The following is a 19,189-nucleotide window of genomic DNA, read 5'->3' on the forward strand; positions in this document are numbered from 1 at the left end:
GTGTGTGAAATATAACAATGTCATATGTGCTAACATGGCAGACAATGTATCAGATTTATACTCACTGTATGTTCATCAAACAGCACAAGATTTCTTCCAAGGTAAAAAAACAAAAACAAAACCACAAACATTTTGGGTGAGTGGTAGTAATGCCAACAATTTTCTTTATACATGTGCACTTGTGAAAACACATACACAATCATAAAAGTGTCCGTTAGATTTTTCAAATCAATATTTCAAAAATGCACATCCAAACAAGCAAGCATATATATATGCACACGACCATTGCCTCTTGCTACATAATGCCCCTAACAAATCTTATCCTCTGAGAAAAGAAGGAAAATCCTTTAAAGACAGTCTTTGGCTGCCTGCAAGGTGAGTTGTTTGTGGTTTCTATTTTCAAAGCTCAATCTGTCAACCTGTGAAATGCTGTGACCACACTTTTGCACATGCGTTTGTGCACACCTGGTCACTGAGGACAGTGTAACTGGGGAACACAATCAAACAACTAAAACAACATGTACGTACAAGCACACACACACACACGTACACACACACAAATACACACAGAGATACATACAAATACAACGCAAGCACAAAAATACAGACATACATACAAAACACACACACACACACACACACACACACACACACACACACACACACTCATACATACATATATACATGTATACATGCATACACACATACACACACAACCATACACACACACACATCTACACACACACACACATACATACATCTAAACACACAGACACACACACACACATACATACATACATAAAAGCAAACACACACATGCAGACAAACACACACACATGTATATGTAGAAATACACACACACTCACACACATACAAACACATGCATATTCATACACACATATATACATGTGCATGCATACACACACAAATACACAAACACATGCAAACACACACACACACACACACACACACACACACACACACACAAACTCACACACACATACATACATCTATACACACACATACACACATATATGTACATACATACAAGTGCACACACACATACAAACATACACACATGTACACACAGTAATACATACACACTCACACACATACGAACACACACACATGCACACACATATAATATACATGTGAATACATACACACACAAATACAAAAACACATGAAAAAAACACACACATACATACAAACACACACAAGCACAAACACAAACACACACACACACACATATATATATATATATATATATATATGTATATATGTGTGTACATACATACAAGCACACACACACACACATATAAACAAACATACACACATGTATATATATAGAAATACACACACACATACAAACATACTCACATACATATACACATATGTACATGTGCATGCATACACACATAAATACACAAACACTTGCAAATAAACACACATACATACAAACACACACAAACATTCACACACACACACACACACACACACACACACACACACACACACACACACAATTATAATAAATATAAAAACAACAATCATTTTGCAAATTAAGAATATCTTGTCATGATCTAGCAATAGAAAGAGGTAGATATTTTGATATCTCAAAAGAAGCAAGACTATGTTTACAATGTCAAACAACTGAGGATGAGTATCATTTCTTAGATGACTGTGAATTATACAAAGAATTCAGAGCAGAATTCATACACAAATTCAAAAATACCTTTCAAATATTATTAAACCCAGTCGGCTGATACTGGAAGACAAACTTGTCGGAATGTTTGGAAAATTTGTCTATAACTGCTTCCAAAAACACCACAGCAGGGAGAAATAATTCAATGTCTTGTTCTATATTCTATTGTTTTACTTTTTGTGTGTGGTTCATGTAACTTTCTATGCGTGTCTTATAAACCTTGTTATGGTTTAATTGACATCAAAATTGATTCTGATTCTGATTCTCTCTCTCTCTCTCTCTTTCTCTCGCACACAAACACACACACACTCACACACACAGTGGAAATAAAACAGGTTTTAGTGTATTTAGAATACATGTAAGTGCATAAAGATGTGCTGGCACATAAATATCAAAGTACAAGTAGCCCTTTATCAGACAGACAGGCACTACCTTCACCAATTAGCCCCAAAGCAAACACTCTGACTGGATTATAAATTCTAGAAAGCAAATATATTGCAAATTGATTTATGTTTTGCCAAGATAACAGCGGAATTAAAAGGGTTCAGAGACCCTGGGTGATATGGAAACTAGGACAGGTAATGCGCCAATTCCACCATTTCCCACCTGCCTAATCAGAAACACAATGACTGAAACTGAGAGCAAGGTCTTATTAAATGGTCTGGGTTGATAAAGCTTTGGTGTGGAAAGCGTAAATCAACACACACACACCTTAGTCTATTTATGGGTTTCCGTGACAAATTGACAAATAAATATGATACTTATTCAGATTCTGATTCTGCAAATTCTGATTATATTTCACACACACACACACACAAACACACACACGCACACACACACATGCACACACACTCAACTGACATACAATCGTATACTATCAGGATGTACAGATAAGTGTTCACCTTTCAAAAACTGTAAAACATGTGAAAAGTAGACACATTGCATACAACTCATAATCATACATCTTTTGGAAACAGTGCACAATGCATATGCATGCAGACAACACAAACACACACATGCACACACAGTCTTCCCCACACCCAATCTCTGTTTCTCTCAAATAAAAAACATGCAAAAATTAGAAAACCATGGCTATTTAAAGTTTTTGACAAGAGACTATCATATCTGACCTATCCATGTTTCATCATCAATCAGAGTTGAGTGCTTGATGTTTTTTGTTGTTGTTGTCTTTGTTTTGCTCCAGGATGTGTGTTGTCACTGTTGTTTGGTTTATCTCAGATTCATCTTAATTGGTTTCACGCTTTCTGTGATTCTTCACCTATCTTTCTGATCCCCTCACTGTTTACATTCCAATAAGACAACTACATTCATCATCAGACCATTGCATTCTCCAAATTCCCTCTTTTATCACCAAGTCCTTCCTATTCACCACCCCTGTCCAGTGGAACTCGCTGCAATATGAATATGACACTCTCAGTCCATTTCCAGCGTCAAAACCAATCTCCAGACTCATCAGTTTCAAACTGCCTTTAACTGATCTCCTGATGCCTGCCGCAGTGTGGGTGTGTGCCTGTTTCTGTTTTCAGTGTGTGTTGTTGAGGTGTTGTGTGAAGGGGAGGGAGGAAGAGTGGGGCTGGTTTTCAGGTTATAGTTGCTGTTTGCATTGTTTGAGTTTTGTGATGTATATATTTGGTTTTCAATGTTCAAACTGCTTTGGGGGAGTTTACTATGGACATTGAGTTTAATATATATATATATATATATATATATATATATATACACTTTTGATGCAATGTCTTGTTATACGCATAGTCAATTCTGAACTTTGTCACATCAACTCTATCTGTCAGTACCTTTCTGTTGAAACTACTAAAACTCATTTCTGCTTTTGTGTTGTCACAAATCAACTACTGTAATTCTCTTCTCATAGGCTGTCCACATAATATTCTTCAGCTGACTCTCAGAGTTCCACATTCTGATCACATTTCTCCCCACATCCACATTCTACACTGGCTCCCCATTGAAGCAAGAATTAAATACAAAGTTGCGTGTATCTGCTATTCTGCTTTCCACTCTGCAGGACCTACATATCTTTCTGACCTTATCAGTGTTTACACTCCCTCAAGAAATCTCCACTATTCCTCTGACTATTATCTTTTGAAACTTTCTCGTGTCAATACAAGAACCTATGGAGCACATTCTTTCTTCTTTGCTGCTCCTCGCATCTGGAACAACCTTCCTCATCATATCCATGCATCTGATTCTATCTCTATTTTTCGCTCATCATTAAATAACACAATAATTGTCCCACATTTGTTGGAATAGCTTCCATTCAGGGGCTCCTTTTTTCACATTGAGAGGAGAGGGAGGATTGACACGAGCACTGTGCCTATGCTCACGATGTACTTCACCACCATTAGCAATTGGAGGGTTAGCACCACCTTCAGCATTCACAAATGAAGTAAAGTATGTTCTGGGTAAGTAATATCAGAACAGCAGCACTAAGTATGCATCAGGAGTGTACCAGAAGAAATGCAGATTTATTCACAAGTTCTGCAGAAAGTTCGGCAATCCACGCAGGACTCAAACAGTACATAGAGTCAGCACAGCCTTCCTCGCCTACAGCAATACCAGTCACAGCACAGAATAGCAATCAGCAATACCCGCAGGACTAATGCTCTCTCGAATGACATCACCACGGGATCAACCATAGACTTGAGCATAGAAATCAATATTTCTTTGAATAAAGAACGTACTCACAGTCTTTTAGGTTAACAGTCAGATGCAGAAAACCACAAGCTGCCACCATGTTATGTTACTTGCATGCACAGCAAGAACAAGGAGACTTTAGTTCAAACAAACTTAGTTTTAATTCTGCATGTAGTGTGCGCCATTACACAGACAGGTGGGGAGAGGAAGGGTACGAGTGATTTCCCCTTACTACTCTTGACTCTCGACCGAAATGTATCAATAATGTAATAATAAGGTAATGAGAAATGAAACCTGACACATGCATCAAAATATAAGAATAGTATTGTTGGGTTGGAAAGCAACAATAGAAAAACTGGTATAATCCGTATACAGGTGTAGTGCGAATAATGATGAACAAGTGTTATGACAGATACACATAGCAATATTGGGAGAATATGGGTCAGTGAGAGAAACAGAGAGAAACACAGAGAGACACAGAGAGAGAGAGACACAGAGAGAGAGAGACACAGAGACAGTGACAGAGACCGAGAGAGAGAGAGAGAGAGAGAGAGAGAGAGATAGATAGAAAGAGGATGCAGACAGAAACTGAGACAGAAGGAAAAAGAATATGTACATAATGTATACACATACAGACACACATCAACACTTACATAACATGGAAAAAACACAGGATTATGCACATGATGTATACACATTCATACACATAGTAGGCCTCCTTCGGTCATGGCTGACCATGGATAGAGTATATCCGACCTAATGTCTGATGGACGGATTAAGCCTGGGCAATGTAATATGGAAGACAGGCTGTTGCCCATGCAGCTTGTCCCCCCTCTCCACCTCGCTGACAGATCCAAAGGAACAGCAAGACTGTTACGTTTTGGTGCCAACACGGCCGCAGGAGCTGCCAGAAAGTGACAAAGTTTGCCATCCAACCGCCTTAGGGGCCCCACACCGGATTTTCTGTCAGGGTTTACTCCCTTAGCTAGGTGGCCGCAGGTAGCTCTCCAGAGCTGGCGCACTTTGATGGGTCATTTAATTCCACCAGGGTGTCTAGCCACCCTCCTCACCATCCTCCTGAGAGGACTGGTGGGGGTGCTGGTTTAGTCGCCAGCAATTCGACCCTGTGACAGGTAGTACTGGGATCCAGGTTACCAGTGGCTGATATATCTGTCTGACCTGACATACTCATACACATATCCACATACATATATCCTCTGCCCTCATAAAAATAGGACATCTCAATTTCAAGGAAGCAAATAAAGGCGCATAAATATAAAGAATGGAGGAGAGAGTCTCATGGGCAGTCCCCATTTCAGTTTCTCAAGGAGGCATCACTGCATTGCAACAAATTCATATACGCTTCACCACATCTGCTAGTCAGGCCTTATGTGCATATCAGAGTGGATTTGTGCTGCAGAATTTTGCAATAGGATAACACTTGTGTTGCCATAGGTTCTTTTTCAGTGCGCCAAGTGGGTGCTGCACACAGGACTTTTATCGTTTTATGGTTTATTGTTTCATCTAAATCACATGACACTTAATTTTCCAGTCAAACCTGGGAGAAAAAAATGAGACCAGGATGTTAAATCAAACCCTAACAGACACTGTATTTGCAGATAAGCATCCTGAAACAAAAACATATCTTTACAGACTGCTTGGAAACAAAACTTCCAACATGATACTTATGTGGAGCTATGGCCTTGAGGATAAGCACCTGACTAGGACATGAGTGTCCATGGGTCAGCATCCCATATACCCACTTGAGGTTTCTTCTCACGCACCAACCCCTCCACTAGACCTTGACTAATGGTCTGGCTGCTAGATTTTTGGATGACACGGTAAACCGAGGTCGTCTCATGAGCAGCATGCACCTGGTGCAAGTAAAAGAACCCACAGAAACAAAATGGTTACGCCCACCACCTCTCCCCATCTCCTTATCTCCTCATCACTACCCCCACCACCACCCCCTTTTCTGGGACGGTTATCCCCGTTAACCACACCACCTGAGGTGGGTGACATTAAACCCGCTGAGGTGCCAGAAATTGGTCAAATCAGCAAATGACAAATAATCAGAATGGTGGGGGGTTGAGGGGCAAGCGGAGATAAGAAAAACAATTTCAGCACCACAGAAACATCATTTTCTCCCAAAATATACAATTTTTTCCTTACACACTAATCCCCCTGCATTACAACCCTTCAGCCACATCCCCTCCCACACATACACACACAAAATACTCCATCTGTCCACAAACTACCACTGTATTTTGTTCTGTGAATCACAAACCAGTTTATATAATTTGATGAATTATAAATTGCTTTCTTATTGGCCCTCTGTGTCAGAAGAAAGATGCAAAACATCATCCAAGTGTTTGCAGGTGGGCTGGGGGCAGGAGGCAGGGCAGGGGAACCATAGAACAACAGACAATAACAGCACAAGATTAGCCAGATATCAAACATTATGGCTAAAGGTGGGATGGGTAATGTTTTTTCTAAGGTGGTAGGGCAATTGTGCTGTTTAACTGTCTCTGGGAGCAAGCTCCACAAGGTGGCACCTGTGTAAACCAAACTTGATTCAAACAGATCAATCCATGGGATTGGGATGTGGGCTCTTGGCATGTAGACCTGCTGGCATGAGGACCAGTTAACCTCTTGACTGTGCAATTGACATATGGCGTATGTCATGAAATGTTGCTCACCAATGCTGTATTGACGTGCACTGTACGTCATGAAACATTGTCCTATGTTTTGAGTCCCGCATTACAGAAAATACAGTCTGCTGACCATTAAATTAGCTCCCCTGAGAGCTCTTTATCTCCTGAGTTCCATAAGCTAAAATTATTCACTTCATTTGTCATATTTATGGTGAAAGTTTTGCAAGTTTGTACAAAGCTGAGATGAAGATTGTGGACTGAATGAGATAGAACTGTGTGAAGTTGATGCCAAAGACGCTGATTTTGACAGTGGAGGGGGGTGGGAGGTGGAGTTGTTTGACGAAACTGAAGACAGACAAGATCAGCTGATTCAAGATGCAGGTGGGTGTTTACGAGGTTTGTCAGTTTATTATTTGCTTTTTGTTTGTTGTAACAATGAATATGACTGTATTGTGTGTGTTTTGAATGTGTTAGCTGTGGTAAGTAGCTTCATCAGTCACTGATCAGTGTGTGTGAATGAGAGTCAGTCAGTCATGTGAGTACTGTGTGTGACCATCACAGCCCAAGGGGGCGTGGCTTGCTGGCTGGCTCATTGTTGATGACAGCGTGTGTGCTCGCCTAGAGCTTTCTGTGTGTTTGTTCCCGAGTGTGTATTGGTTTATTGTTGTTATTGTTGTTAATTGTGTGTGTGTGTGTATGAGAGAGAGAGAGTGAGGGAGGGGGGGGGGAGAGGAGATGTTTATAAAACTGAAATCAGAGAATGATATACAGAATTGTATGCCTAAATTACTTTGTAAATGCAACACTTGTAGAAGTGTGTGTGTGTGTGTGTGTGTGTGTGTGTGTGTGTGTGTGTGTGTGTGTGTGTCATTTTGTTTTGTATGAGAAAGAGAGAATGAAGGGGGTGTGGCATACCATGAACCAGTTTCAGTGTGTGTATATGTTGGGGGTTTGGGGTGGAGGGTGGGGTAGGTGTGTGTGTGTTTATATTTCAGCTTCTGAAACCAATCAGAAATAAAATGGTACCATTTCATAACCTTTTTATATATATAAAAAAAAAATATATATATATAAAAAACCCTCCAAAAACCCAACAAACTTAGTCTTTTATGGAATGTGTTTCAGGTATGCAGCATGGTGATGATCATGATGTTCATACTGGACCATCTGGAGTTGACAACTTGCCACAAACCTACAGCTGAAGACCAGCAGCAGCAAGACCAAAGGGCAGTAAACAAGCCTCCAGCAATTCTGGATTACAACAAAAACATGGGTGCCATGGACCATCATGACCAACAGCTGCAGCCCTACGATGCCACAAGGAAAACCCTGAAGTGGTACAAATAGCTGTGTACAGCTGTGTGTGTATTTTCTACCAATTGCCATGCTGAATGCACACATCCTCTACAAAAAAGCAGGCAACAGCAGTACACTCCTGGACTTCCAGAAGGATGTAATTAGTGCCATGATTTTTGGTGACCAAGACCCAAACACTGCTAAAGATGACTACGCTGTTCATCTGTGTGGACGACACTTCATTGATGTCATCCCACCTACCCCACAGAAGGCCCGGCCACAAAGGAGGTGCAGAGTCTGCTTGGAGAAAGGACAAAGAAAGGATGTGAGGTTCTACTGCCCAGACTGCCCCAGCAAACCAGCACTGTGTCTTGACGACTGTTTCTGCAAGTGCCACACACAGCATTTTTACTGGTGATAGATGCTGGGTGAGTGCACCCTTTTCATTCTTTGTGTGGACTGTGTTAGAGTCTTATGGACCTGGACACTGTTGCACAGCCTTGACAGTGTGTGTGGTTGATCACAACAGTCACAAGAAAGACTGGTTGATAACCTGGTTGATATTGTAGCACCTACATGATGGAATGACAGTCCCTTTTTTTTAATTGCATTTTATGGAATTTTTGTGTCAGATTGACTCATCATTTGAACATGTGAGTATTGAAAACAAAATCTTGGTTCATCTGCCTTTCATTTGATATATACTTTTATGCACTTATCTTCCGTACTTTTTGAAATATAAGCAAATTAAAATCACTGGCATGTTTTTATTGTTTTTCTGAAAATTTTCTCAGCATAGGCTATAGCAAAACGTATTAGCAGTGAAGGGGTTAATGCAGGACATTGTGCATGTGTTCAATGTTCATCCTTTTGTTTCATGTCTTTTCACTACATGTGATATCAGATTAAGTATATGAGTGGTTAAAGTGTTGGACTTTCAATCTGATTGTCCCGGGTTCAAAACTTGGTAGTGGCGCCTGGTGGGTAAGGGTGGAGATTTTTCAAAATTCCCAGGTCAACATATGTGCAGATCTGCTAGTGCCTGAACCCCCTTCGTGTGTATACACAAGCAGAAGATCAAATACTCACATTAAAGATCATGTAATCCATGTCAGAGTTCAGTGGGTTATGGAAACAAGAACATACCCAGCATGCACATCCCCGAAAATGGAGTATGGCTGCCTACATGGCACGGTAAAAAAGGTCATACATGTAAAAGCCCACTCCTGTACATACGAGCCCATGAATGACAATGAAGAAGAAGATGAAGTATATATGTGATGTATGTACATATCTGTATTTGCACATTGGTGTTGTTTTTCTTTCTTCTTAACCTATTATATCAGTAATGATGTTAACAAATGGATGATGGAAGTCGTTCTCAGAAGTCATTCCTCCACAGTCATTCCTCCACACACACACACACACGTGTGTGTGTGTGTGTGTGTGTGTGTGTGTGTGTGTTTCATCGCTGCATATGAGTATGCATGTGTGTGTGTGTGTGTGTGTGTATGTGTGTGTGTGTGTGTGTGTGTGCACGCACACATTTGCAAGGCATGAATGTGTGCATGCATGTGTGTGCATGCCTTGCAAGCACCCTTGTGTATAAGCATATGTGTGCATTAGAGTACATCAGTATGTTTCAGAAAGACAAGCATGTGTGTATGTGTGCACAAAAGAATATACATTACAATAACTGTTTCTAATCTTGGAGAATGAAATGTACTCTGATTTTAACGTCCATTCCTGTACCACTTTAACCCTTTCACTGCTAGTACATTTTGCTATAGCCTATGCTGAGAAAATTTTCAGAAAAATAAGAAAAACAAGCCAATGATTTTAATTTGCTTATATTTCAAAAAGTACGGAAGATAAGTACATAAAAGTATATATCAAATGAAAGTAAAATGAACCAAGATTTTGTTTTCAATACTCACATATTCAAATAATGAGTCAATCTGACACAAAAATTCTATAAAATGCAATAAATAAAAATGGGACTGTCATTCCATTATGTAGGTGCTACAACATCAACCAGGTTATCAACCAGTCTTTCTTGTGACTGTTGTGATCAACCACACACACTGTCAAGGCTGTGCAACAGTGTCCAGGTCCATAAGACTCCAACACAGTCCACACAAAGAATGAAAAGGGTGCACTCACCCAGCATCTATTGCCAGTAAAAACACTGTGTGTGGTACTTGCGAAATCAGTCTTCAAGACACTGCTGGTTTGCTGGGGCAGACTGGGCAGCAGAACCTCACATCCTTTGCCCTTTCTTACAGCAGACTCTGCACCTCCTTTGTGGCCGGGCCTTCTGTGGGGTAGGTGGGATGACATCAATGAAGTGTCGTCCACACAGATGAACAGCGTAGTCATCTTTAGCAGTGTCTTGGTCTTGGTCACCAAAAATCGTGGCACTAATTACATCCTTCTGGAAGTCCAGGAGTGTACTGCTTTTTGTAGAGGATGTGTGCATTCAGCATGGCAATTTGTAGAAAATGCACACACAGCTATTTGTACCACTTCAGGGTTTTCCTTGTGGCATCGTAGGGCTGCAGCTGTTGGTCATGATGGTCCATGGCACCCATGTTTTTGTTGTAAACCAGGAGTGCTGGAGGCTTGTTTACTGCCCTTTGGTCTTGCTGCTGCTGGTCTTCAGTTGTAGGTTTGTGGCAAGTTGTCAACTCCAGATGGTCCAGGATGAACATCATGATCATCGCCATACTGCATACCTGAAGCACACTGCATAAAAAACTAAGTTTGTTGGGTTTTTGGAGGTTTTTAAAAAATTTTTATATATATATATAAAAAGGTTATGAAGTGATACCATTTTATTCCTGATGGTTTTCAGAAGCTGAAATATAAACACACACACATCTACCCCACCCCCCCAATCCCAAACCCCCAACACACACACACACACTGAAACTGGTTCATGGCATGCCACACCCCCTTCACTCTCTCTTTCTCATACAAAACAAAATGACAAACACACACACACACACACACACACACACTTCTACAAGTGTTGCATTTACAAAGTAATTTAGGCATACAATTCTGTATATCATTCTCTGATTTCAGTTTTATAAACATCTCCTACCCCCCCCCCCCTTCCCCCAACCCCATCCCCTCCTCCACTCTCTCTCACAAACACACAAAATAACAACAACAACAACAACAAACAAATACACACTCGGGAACGAATACACAGAAAGCTCTTAGCAAGCGACACACGCTGTCATCAACAATGAGCCAGCCAGCGGCCATTCCTTCTTGCGCTGTGATGGTCACAGACAGTACACACGTGACTGACTCTCTCTCACTCACACACACTGATCAGCGACTGACGAAGCTACTTACCACAGCTAACACATTCAAAACACACACAATGCAGTCATATTCATTGTTACAGCAAACAGAAAGCAAATAATAAACTGACAAACCTCGTAAACACCCACCTGCATCTTGAATCAGCTGAGCTTGTCTGTCTTCGGTTTTGTCAAGCAACTCCACCTCCCACCCCCTACATGTCAAAATCAGCGTCTTCAGCATCAACTTCACGCAGTTCTATCTCATTCAGTCCACAATCTTCATCTCTACTATTTCCATCGTGAAGGATTTCATCCAGTACTAGCGCAAGTGTTGGGGTTTGTCTGCGTTCAGCCAAGGCTTTGCAAACACAACTTGAGCTTTGTACAAACTTGCTAAACTTTCGCCATAAATATGACAATGAGGTGAATAATTTTAGCTTATGGAACTCAGGAGATAAAGAGCTCTCAGGGGAGCTAATTTAATGATTAGCAGACTGTATTTTCTGTAATGCAGGACTCGAAACATAGAACGATGTAACATGATGTACAGCGTACGTCAATACAGCATTGGTGAGCGACATTTCATGATGTATGCCGTATGTCAACAGCGCAGTCAAAAGGTTAAGGGAGGTGCTGTGGCAGAATTGGTAAGGTGTTGGACTTTTGATCCAGTGGTCAGGGTTCAATCCCCTGTTCTGGCCAAGTGCTGTGTTCTTGGGAAAGACACTTTACTTGATTTTCCTCACTCCACCCAGGTGTACATGGGTACCTGGCTTGGGTGGGGAAGGTTAAAGTGAAGAAAGAGGACTGGGCCCCGCCTTCCAATGCCAAGCCCTAGACACGGTGAACATGAAGTCACTGCCCTGATGACCATGAAGAGGCTATGGGACCTTTAACCTTTATCTTTAACAAAATAACAATACAAGCAACACAATTCCACACTCACCAAACATGGTTCCTGTTGCTGCCAATCCAGTTCCCCATTTTGCTGACAAGTGATTCCCTGAAATTAACAAAAATATTTGAAGGGAAGTGAATTGCACTTCAAAGTATTATTCTGCTCTTCAACCTATGTGTAATGTTCCATTTTGCAATTATGTCTTCTCAAATCCACAAACATGAATCTCTCCACTAACTGTCCACTAACTGTCTGGAACATGCTTCTTAAATTCCTTTCTGCACACACAAATTGTATACCTATCACACCATGCAAGAAGTGAGCCCTGTGAGACTTGTTTGGACAGATCTCAAGACACGATGCGAAACAAATTGTGACGGCAGTTTAATTTCAAAGATTCATATTTGTTTAATGCATTATCAATCCAATCAAAACTAAGCTCACAACATTGTTTTATCTCTGAGCTTCTTCATACTTTGTCAGTATTTGTCAGCTTTTGAAGGGGCACAAATTGCCTTTTAGATTCAACCATCATACAGAATCAGAAGGTCAGTTACACTGAAATTGTATTAAAATTAAGCGTTCAGATGTCAGCAGCATATTTTGCTTCAGCTGACTGACCCATCCTCCCAGTGGGTGCAACCTTGCCGTGGTTGGGGGGCTTGTGTGTCTCAATAACCCTGAGAGCTATGCTGGCGGGAGATTCGTCTCCTGGTAGGGCCACCCAAGTCAGACAGGTCAAAGGGTAGAGACCAGACGAATAGTACCCACTGGTCCTCCAGGTTGGGGGTTTGAATTAGGCTAACAACCCGGTTCTGTAAAAAGAAGACTGTTACAGAAACTGCAACAACAAACTCTGAGAACTGCTTGGTCCAGGGGGGGTACTCTCTGGTAGAGCCCATGACGCGAGCTGGTGAAAGCCCTTGGGAAGCCAGTGCGCCGACAACTCTTCTGACGACCAAGGCCAAAACCAGGATAGGGACCTGGAACATCAGAACCCTATACGAGACAGGCAAAACAGCTCAAGTCTGTCGTGAGATGCAAAGGTACAACTTGAAGATTCTAGGCCTATGTGAGACAAGATGGACAGGATCAGGAAGAACGGAACTAGTAAGTGGAGACACCATCATCCACTCTGGACAGGAAGAAGGCCAACCCCACACCCACGGAGTAGCATTGCTGATGACACCCGAAGCAACACGAGCACTGCTGTCCTGGGAGCCTATGTCACCAAGGATCCTCACGGCACGCTTCAATTCAAAGGGCAGGAAAGTTACCATCATTCAGTGCTACGCCCCTACCAACGTGGCAGTCATCGAAGAGAAGGATGATTTTTACCAACAAGTCCAAGCAGTCATAGACAAGACACCCAAAAGAGATATGAAGATCCTCATGGGAGACCTGAATGCCAAGGTAGGCGCCGACAACACAAACAGAGAGCTCATCATGGGCAGACACGGCACTGGAGTACAGAATGAGAATGGAGAACTTTTCATGGAGTTCTGCACCTTCAATGACCTGGTCATTGGAGGCACCTTGTTTCCCCACAACACCATCCATAAGACCACGTGGGTTTCCCCTGACGGCAAGACCGAGAACCAGATCGACCACATCACCATTGGTCGTAAGTGGAGACGAAGCCTGCACGACGTCAGGGTAAAGCGCGGCGCAGACGCAGCATCGGATCACCACCTGGTTGTGGCAGCACTCAAAACCAAGCTGAAGGCCTACAACGACCAGGCTGCAAGACCATCGCACAAGTACAACATGCACAGCTTGAAGGAGAAACTCAAAGCAGAAGAGTTCAAGATTGAATTGAGGAACAAGTTCAGTGTGCTTTCCCAACTCCCAGAGGACTCAATAGAAGAACATTGGCACAGCCTTCGAGAGACCTGGACAACAACTTGCAAAACAGTCCTGGGCAAGAAAACGAGGAAGCACAAAGAGTGGCTATCAACAGACACCTGGACACTCATCACTGACAGGAAGCATTTGAAAGACCAGATCAACTGCACGCAAGATCAAGCCGAGAGACATGAGCTACAAGCACAGTACTGGGAGACGAACCGACAAGTAAAGCGAAGTGCGAGAAAAGATAAAAGAACCTACATCGAGGAACTGACAGCAGAAGCTGAGAGTGCAGCAGGTCAGCGGAACATGAAGCGCCTGTATGAGATCACCAGGACACTCTCCGGGAAAAACAGCAACCCAAGCCGGCCCGTCAAGGACAAAGACGGAAACACCATCCTTGGTGAAGAACAGCAGAGAACAAGATGGGCGGAGCATTTCAAAGAAACGCTCAACCGACCAGCACCACCCGCCCCACCAGACATCCCGCCACCTACCAAGCTCCTCGCCATCAACACCAACCCTCCCAGCAAGACCGAGATCGTCAAGGCCATCAAGTCCCTCAAGTCAGGAAAGGCAGCCGGCCCAGATGGAATTCCACCTGAAGCTCTGAAGGCCGACATCCAGACTTCAACTGAGATGCTGCACCCTCTCCTTTGCAAGATCTGGGAACAGGAGCGAGTGCCAAAAGACTGGAAAAGAGGACATCTTGTAAAGCTGCCAAAGAAAGGGGACCTTTCATCCTGCAACAGCTGGCGGGGAATCATGCTGTTGTCTATTCCGGGCAAGGTACTGAGCAGAATCATTCTTGAGAGACTGAAGAACGCTTTGGACAAGACACTTCGGGACGAACAAGCAGGCTTCCGACAAGATCGCTCGTGCACGGATCACATCGCAACCATGCGCATCATCATCGAGCAGTCCCTGGAGTGGCAGACCCCCCTGTACACAGTCTTTGTCGACTTTCAAAAAGCTTTTGACAGTGTCGACCGAGATGTCATCTGGAGACTGATGTACCACTATGGATTTCCACCAAAGTTTGTAACCATCATCCAGCAAATGCACGAAGACGCCACCTGTCAAGTGATCCACGACGGGAAACTGACGGAACCTTTCAGTGTGCAAACCGGCGTCCGTCAGGGTTGTTTGCTCTCACCAACCATTTTCCTGATGGTGGTTGACTGGGTCATGAGGCAGTCTACAGCAGATCGGAGGACAGGCATCCAGTGGACTTTCACTAAACAGCTGGAGGACCTAGACTTCGCAGATGACATAAGTCTTCTCTCCCACAGGCAGCAAGATGCGCAGGAGAAACTATGTCGTGTGGCAGAAGAAGCTGAGAAGACTGGACTCCAAATCAACAGTGGGAAAACAGAGGTCATGAGGGTCAACAACAAGAAGCAAGATCCAGTGCAACTACACCAAGAGAACATCAAGGAGGTTGACAAGTTTGTCTACTTAGGCAGTGTTGTCAGCAAAGACGGGGGGACGGACGAAGACATCAAGAGCCGTATCAACAAAGCAAGACACGCCTTCAACACCCTTCGACCAATCTGGAGATCAACAGCCCTCTCAATCCGCAACAAGATCCGGATTTTTAACACCAACGTGAAGTCGGTTCTACTCTATGGCTCAGAGACGTGGAGAGTGACAAAGACCAGCACCCACAAGCTTCAGACATTCACCAACAGATGTCTAAGAAACATCCTGAACATCAGATGGCCAGAGGTTGTCTCCAATGAAGAACTTTGGAACATGACAAAACAGGCCCCACTGGAGACGGAAATCAAGAAACGGAAATGGGGATGGATAGGCCATACACTACGCAAGCCTGCAACAAACATCACAAGACAGGCTCTTGATTGGAACCCACAGGGGAAAAGGAAAGTTGGCCGTCCGAAGCAGACCTGGCGGAGAAGCATTGAGGCAGAGACAAGGGTGGCCGGAATGAGGTGGGCCGAACTGAAGAGGACCAGCCAGAGCCGGGTGCGTTGGAGGAGTGTTGTTGCGGCCCTATGTTCCCCACGGAATCAAGAGGAATAAGTCAAGTAAGTCAAGACTGACCCATACATATGATGTCTAAGCAGGACACTAAGATTTTAGGAACCAAAACTGGTTCAACCATAAGGCAATCCGCATCAGATATTGAAAAAAAATGTACTGCCATATAGTCAGAAAATGACAGTACATCACTGGGATCAACCCATGAGAAACATGCTTCACACAAAATGCCTGCACCCACCCAGCCCAGATTCTCACCTGCATACTTGGCCATGGAGTACATGTGTGATCTGGCACGGTGCACATCCACAGCCTCCCAAAAGTCCAGTACAGTGTGCACAGCCAGAATGGGGCTGTAGTCATGGAGACCTGCAAAGCGAAGGGTGTGGTGGAAACAATACAGAGATATCTACCTCCCTTGTCTCCCATTTCTCCAAACCTGATAAAAGACATTACAGTGCACAACACTCTGTGTGTATGTGTGTGTGTGTGTGTGCGCCCATGCATGCGTGTGTGTGAGTGTGCATGCGCGCGCGTGCGCGTGTGTGTGTGTGTGTGTGTGTGTGTGTCTGTGTATGTGTTATTCTGTGTTTACTTTTCTTCTTTTTTTCTCATTAATTTTGCCCTGAATTGTTCTGAAGTGTTTTGTGAAACTATTGTTTGCTTCACTTTTTTTAAGAAGTGTTAATTGAAGTGTAGACCTACATCATTCATGTCAAAAATGCAAACTTATGATCTGACTGTCGGTCATTTGAATGTCTACCATCTTGAGAACAAAGCGACTGATGTGAAAGTCTTCCTTGACCAGACTAGAATTTGTCACATTTTCGGAAAAACAGTATAGAGTGTCCCCAGCTGTAGATGATGATATAATTGCGATTCCAAACTATTCATTGTTCAGAAAAGATGCCACTCATCCCAGACACACCGGAATAGCTGTTTATGTCCACGACACTATGAAAGGTTTTACTAATAGACGATTTGATTTAGAGTCCGTAAATGTAGAAAGCATCTGGCTAGAGGTGAAAGTAGCAAAATGCCCAGTTATACTAGGATTCATTTATAGAAACCCATCCAGCAATTTCGGGTGGTATGATGATTTTGTCATCATGATGGACAAAGTACAGGATTTTGCTCGTGGCAGGGATATTATCATTCTTGGTGACTTTAATATAGATTTTCAAAAACCTCATCCAGCATGGGATTCTACCATATCTCTATTTAATTTGCACTAAGTAATACAGTCAGCAACACGAGTTACGTCATCCAGCTCAACTCTGATTGACCACATCTATGTTAATAATCCAGACAGAGTCGTAAGTGCTCAGGTACACCAGACCAGTATCAGTGACCACTTCACTATACCGTGTACAGTTGCCTGTAAGATACCAACAGCTAGAACTAGAACCCACTCCACCATCACGTATCAATCGTATAAGCACTTTAACAAAGTCGATTTTCTCCATGATCTTAGCGAATGCTCATTTAAGGAAATTTATGAATCTAACGATCCAGATGAAGCGGTTGCGGCATTTCATAGAATCTTTTTATCTGTTTATGATAAGCATGCCCCAGTTAGAAGAAAACGGGTAGGAAATTCATCAACACCTCCTTGGTTTACTGTCATATCAATAGCGGTCAAAATTAGAGATAAACTTAAGAAAGAAAAAAACTATTCCGCATTTAAGCAAAAAAAGAAAACATGTGAAGTTCTTAGTCCGTCAGGCCAAAAAGACATATTTTAACAGGATAATGACGTCAGAATCAGACAATACTTCATCCATATGGAAAGCTCTCAATGCACTGACCAATAAGCCCTTTCCTGGAAAATCATTGAAATATGATTGTTTCACAGCAACAGACTTTAACAACCACTTCCTATCCATCGCGGAAAGTTTGACAAATCGTCTGAAACAAAACTCAGATCAGTATAAATGTCCAGTCAGTCTAAAATCATTTTGTTCAGACAGGCTCAGCCATCAAGATACATTTCACATTCCACAACTAACCGTTTATGAGGTCGGTAAATACATAACCAACCTTGGACAAAAAAATACACATGGCTGTGACGGACTCAGCAATAAAATTTTGCTTCTATCACTGCCATATACAGTGCATCATCTGACATATGTTTATAACCTCAGTATTTCAAAAAGTGTTTCTCCAACTATGTTCAAAACTGCCAAAATTATACCACTACCTAAAGTAAAAAATCCCTCTGACCTGAACGATTACCAACCAATATCATTACTATCATCGCTTTCTAAACCACTTGAAAAACACCTACACAAGCACCTTTTGCAATATCTTGATCGGCACAACTTGCTTCATCAAAATCAGTCAGGGTTTCGCCCAAAACACTCCTGTCAGACAGCCCTCACCATTCTCTTAGATAAACTGCTCACAGCTATAAATGACAAAAAAATCAACGGAATTGTATTTCCAGATTTAAAGAAAGCATTTGATCTCATTAACCATCGAATACTTCTTGAAAAGCTACGGGTTTATCAGCTTGATACAAATTCTGTTAATTTTTTTGAGTCATACTTAAAAGAAAGAAAGCAGAGTGTATTAGTAAACGGGACTTTTTTGAATGTGGGAATAACTAAAATGGGCATTCCCCAAGGCTCTGTGCTTGGCCCCTTATTGTTCAACCTTTATATCAATGATCTTCCACTATGTATCTCCTCATCTGCAATATCATGCGACATGTTTGCAGATGACTCTTCTCTTCATACAAATGGAGTAAATTTAGAGCACATTAATGATAGATTACAAACCAGCCTAACCGAAGTATCCA

At 42.3% G+C, this 19,189-nt stretch overlaps 1 protein-coding gene across 6 annotated transcripts in view; it reads right to left on the bottom strand.

Annotated features, from left to right (window-relative positions):
* LOC143283115 (uncharacterized) overlaps positions 1–19,189 on the bottom strand; it is a 551,198-nt gene that overhangs the window by 21,666 nt on the left and 510,343 nt on the right. For all 6 annotated transcript variants that reach the window (XM_076589238.1, XM_076589242.1, XM_076589241.1 and 3 more), the window contains 2 exons: positions 16,648–16,758; positions 12,589–12,645 (listed from right to left, as the gene is read on the bottom strand). In XM_076589238.1, coding sequence (XP_076445353.1) covers positions 12,589–12,645; positions 16,648–16,758 — 168 coding nt within the window. The remainder of the gene's footprint in view (positions 1–12,588; positions 12,646–16,647; positions 16,759–19,189) is intronic.

The sequence above is a fragment of the Babylonia areolata genome, chromosome 6 (assembly GCF_041734735.1).
Source record: "Babylonia areolata isolate BAREFJ2019XMU chromosome 6, ASM4173473v1, whole genome shotgun sequence".
NCBI lineage: Eukaryota > Metazoa > Mollusca > Gastropoda > Neogastropoda > Buccinidae > Babylonia > Babylonia areolata.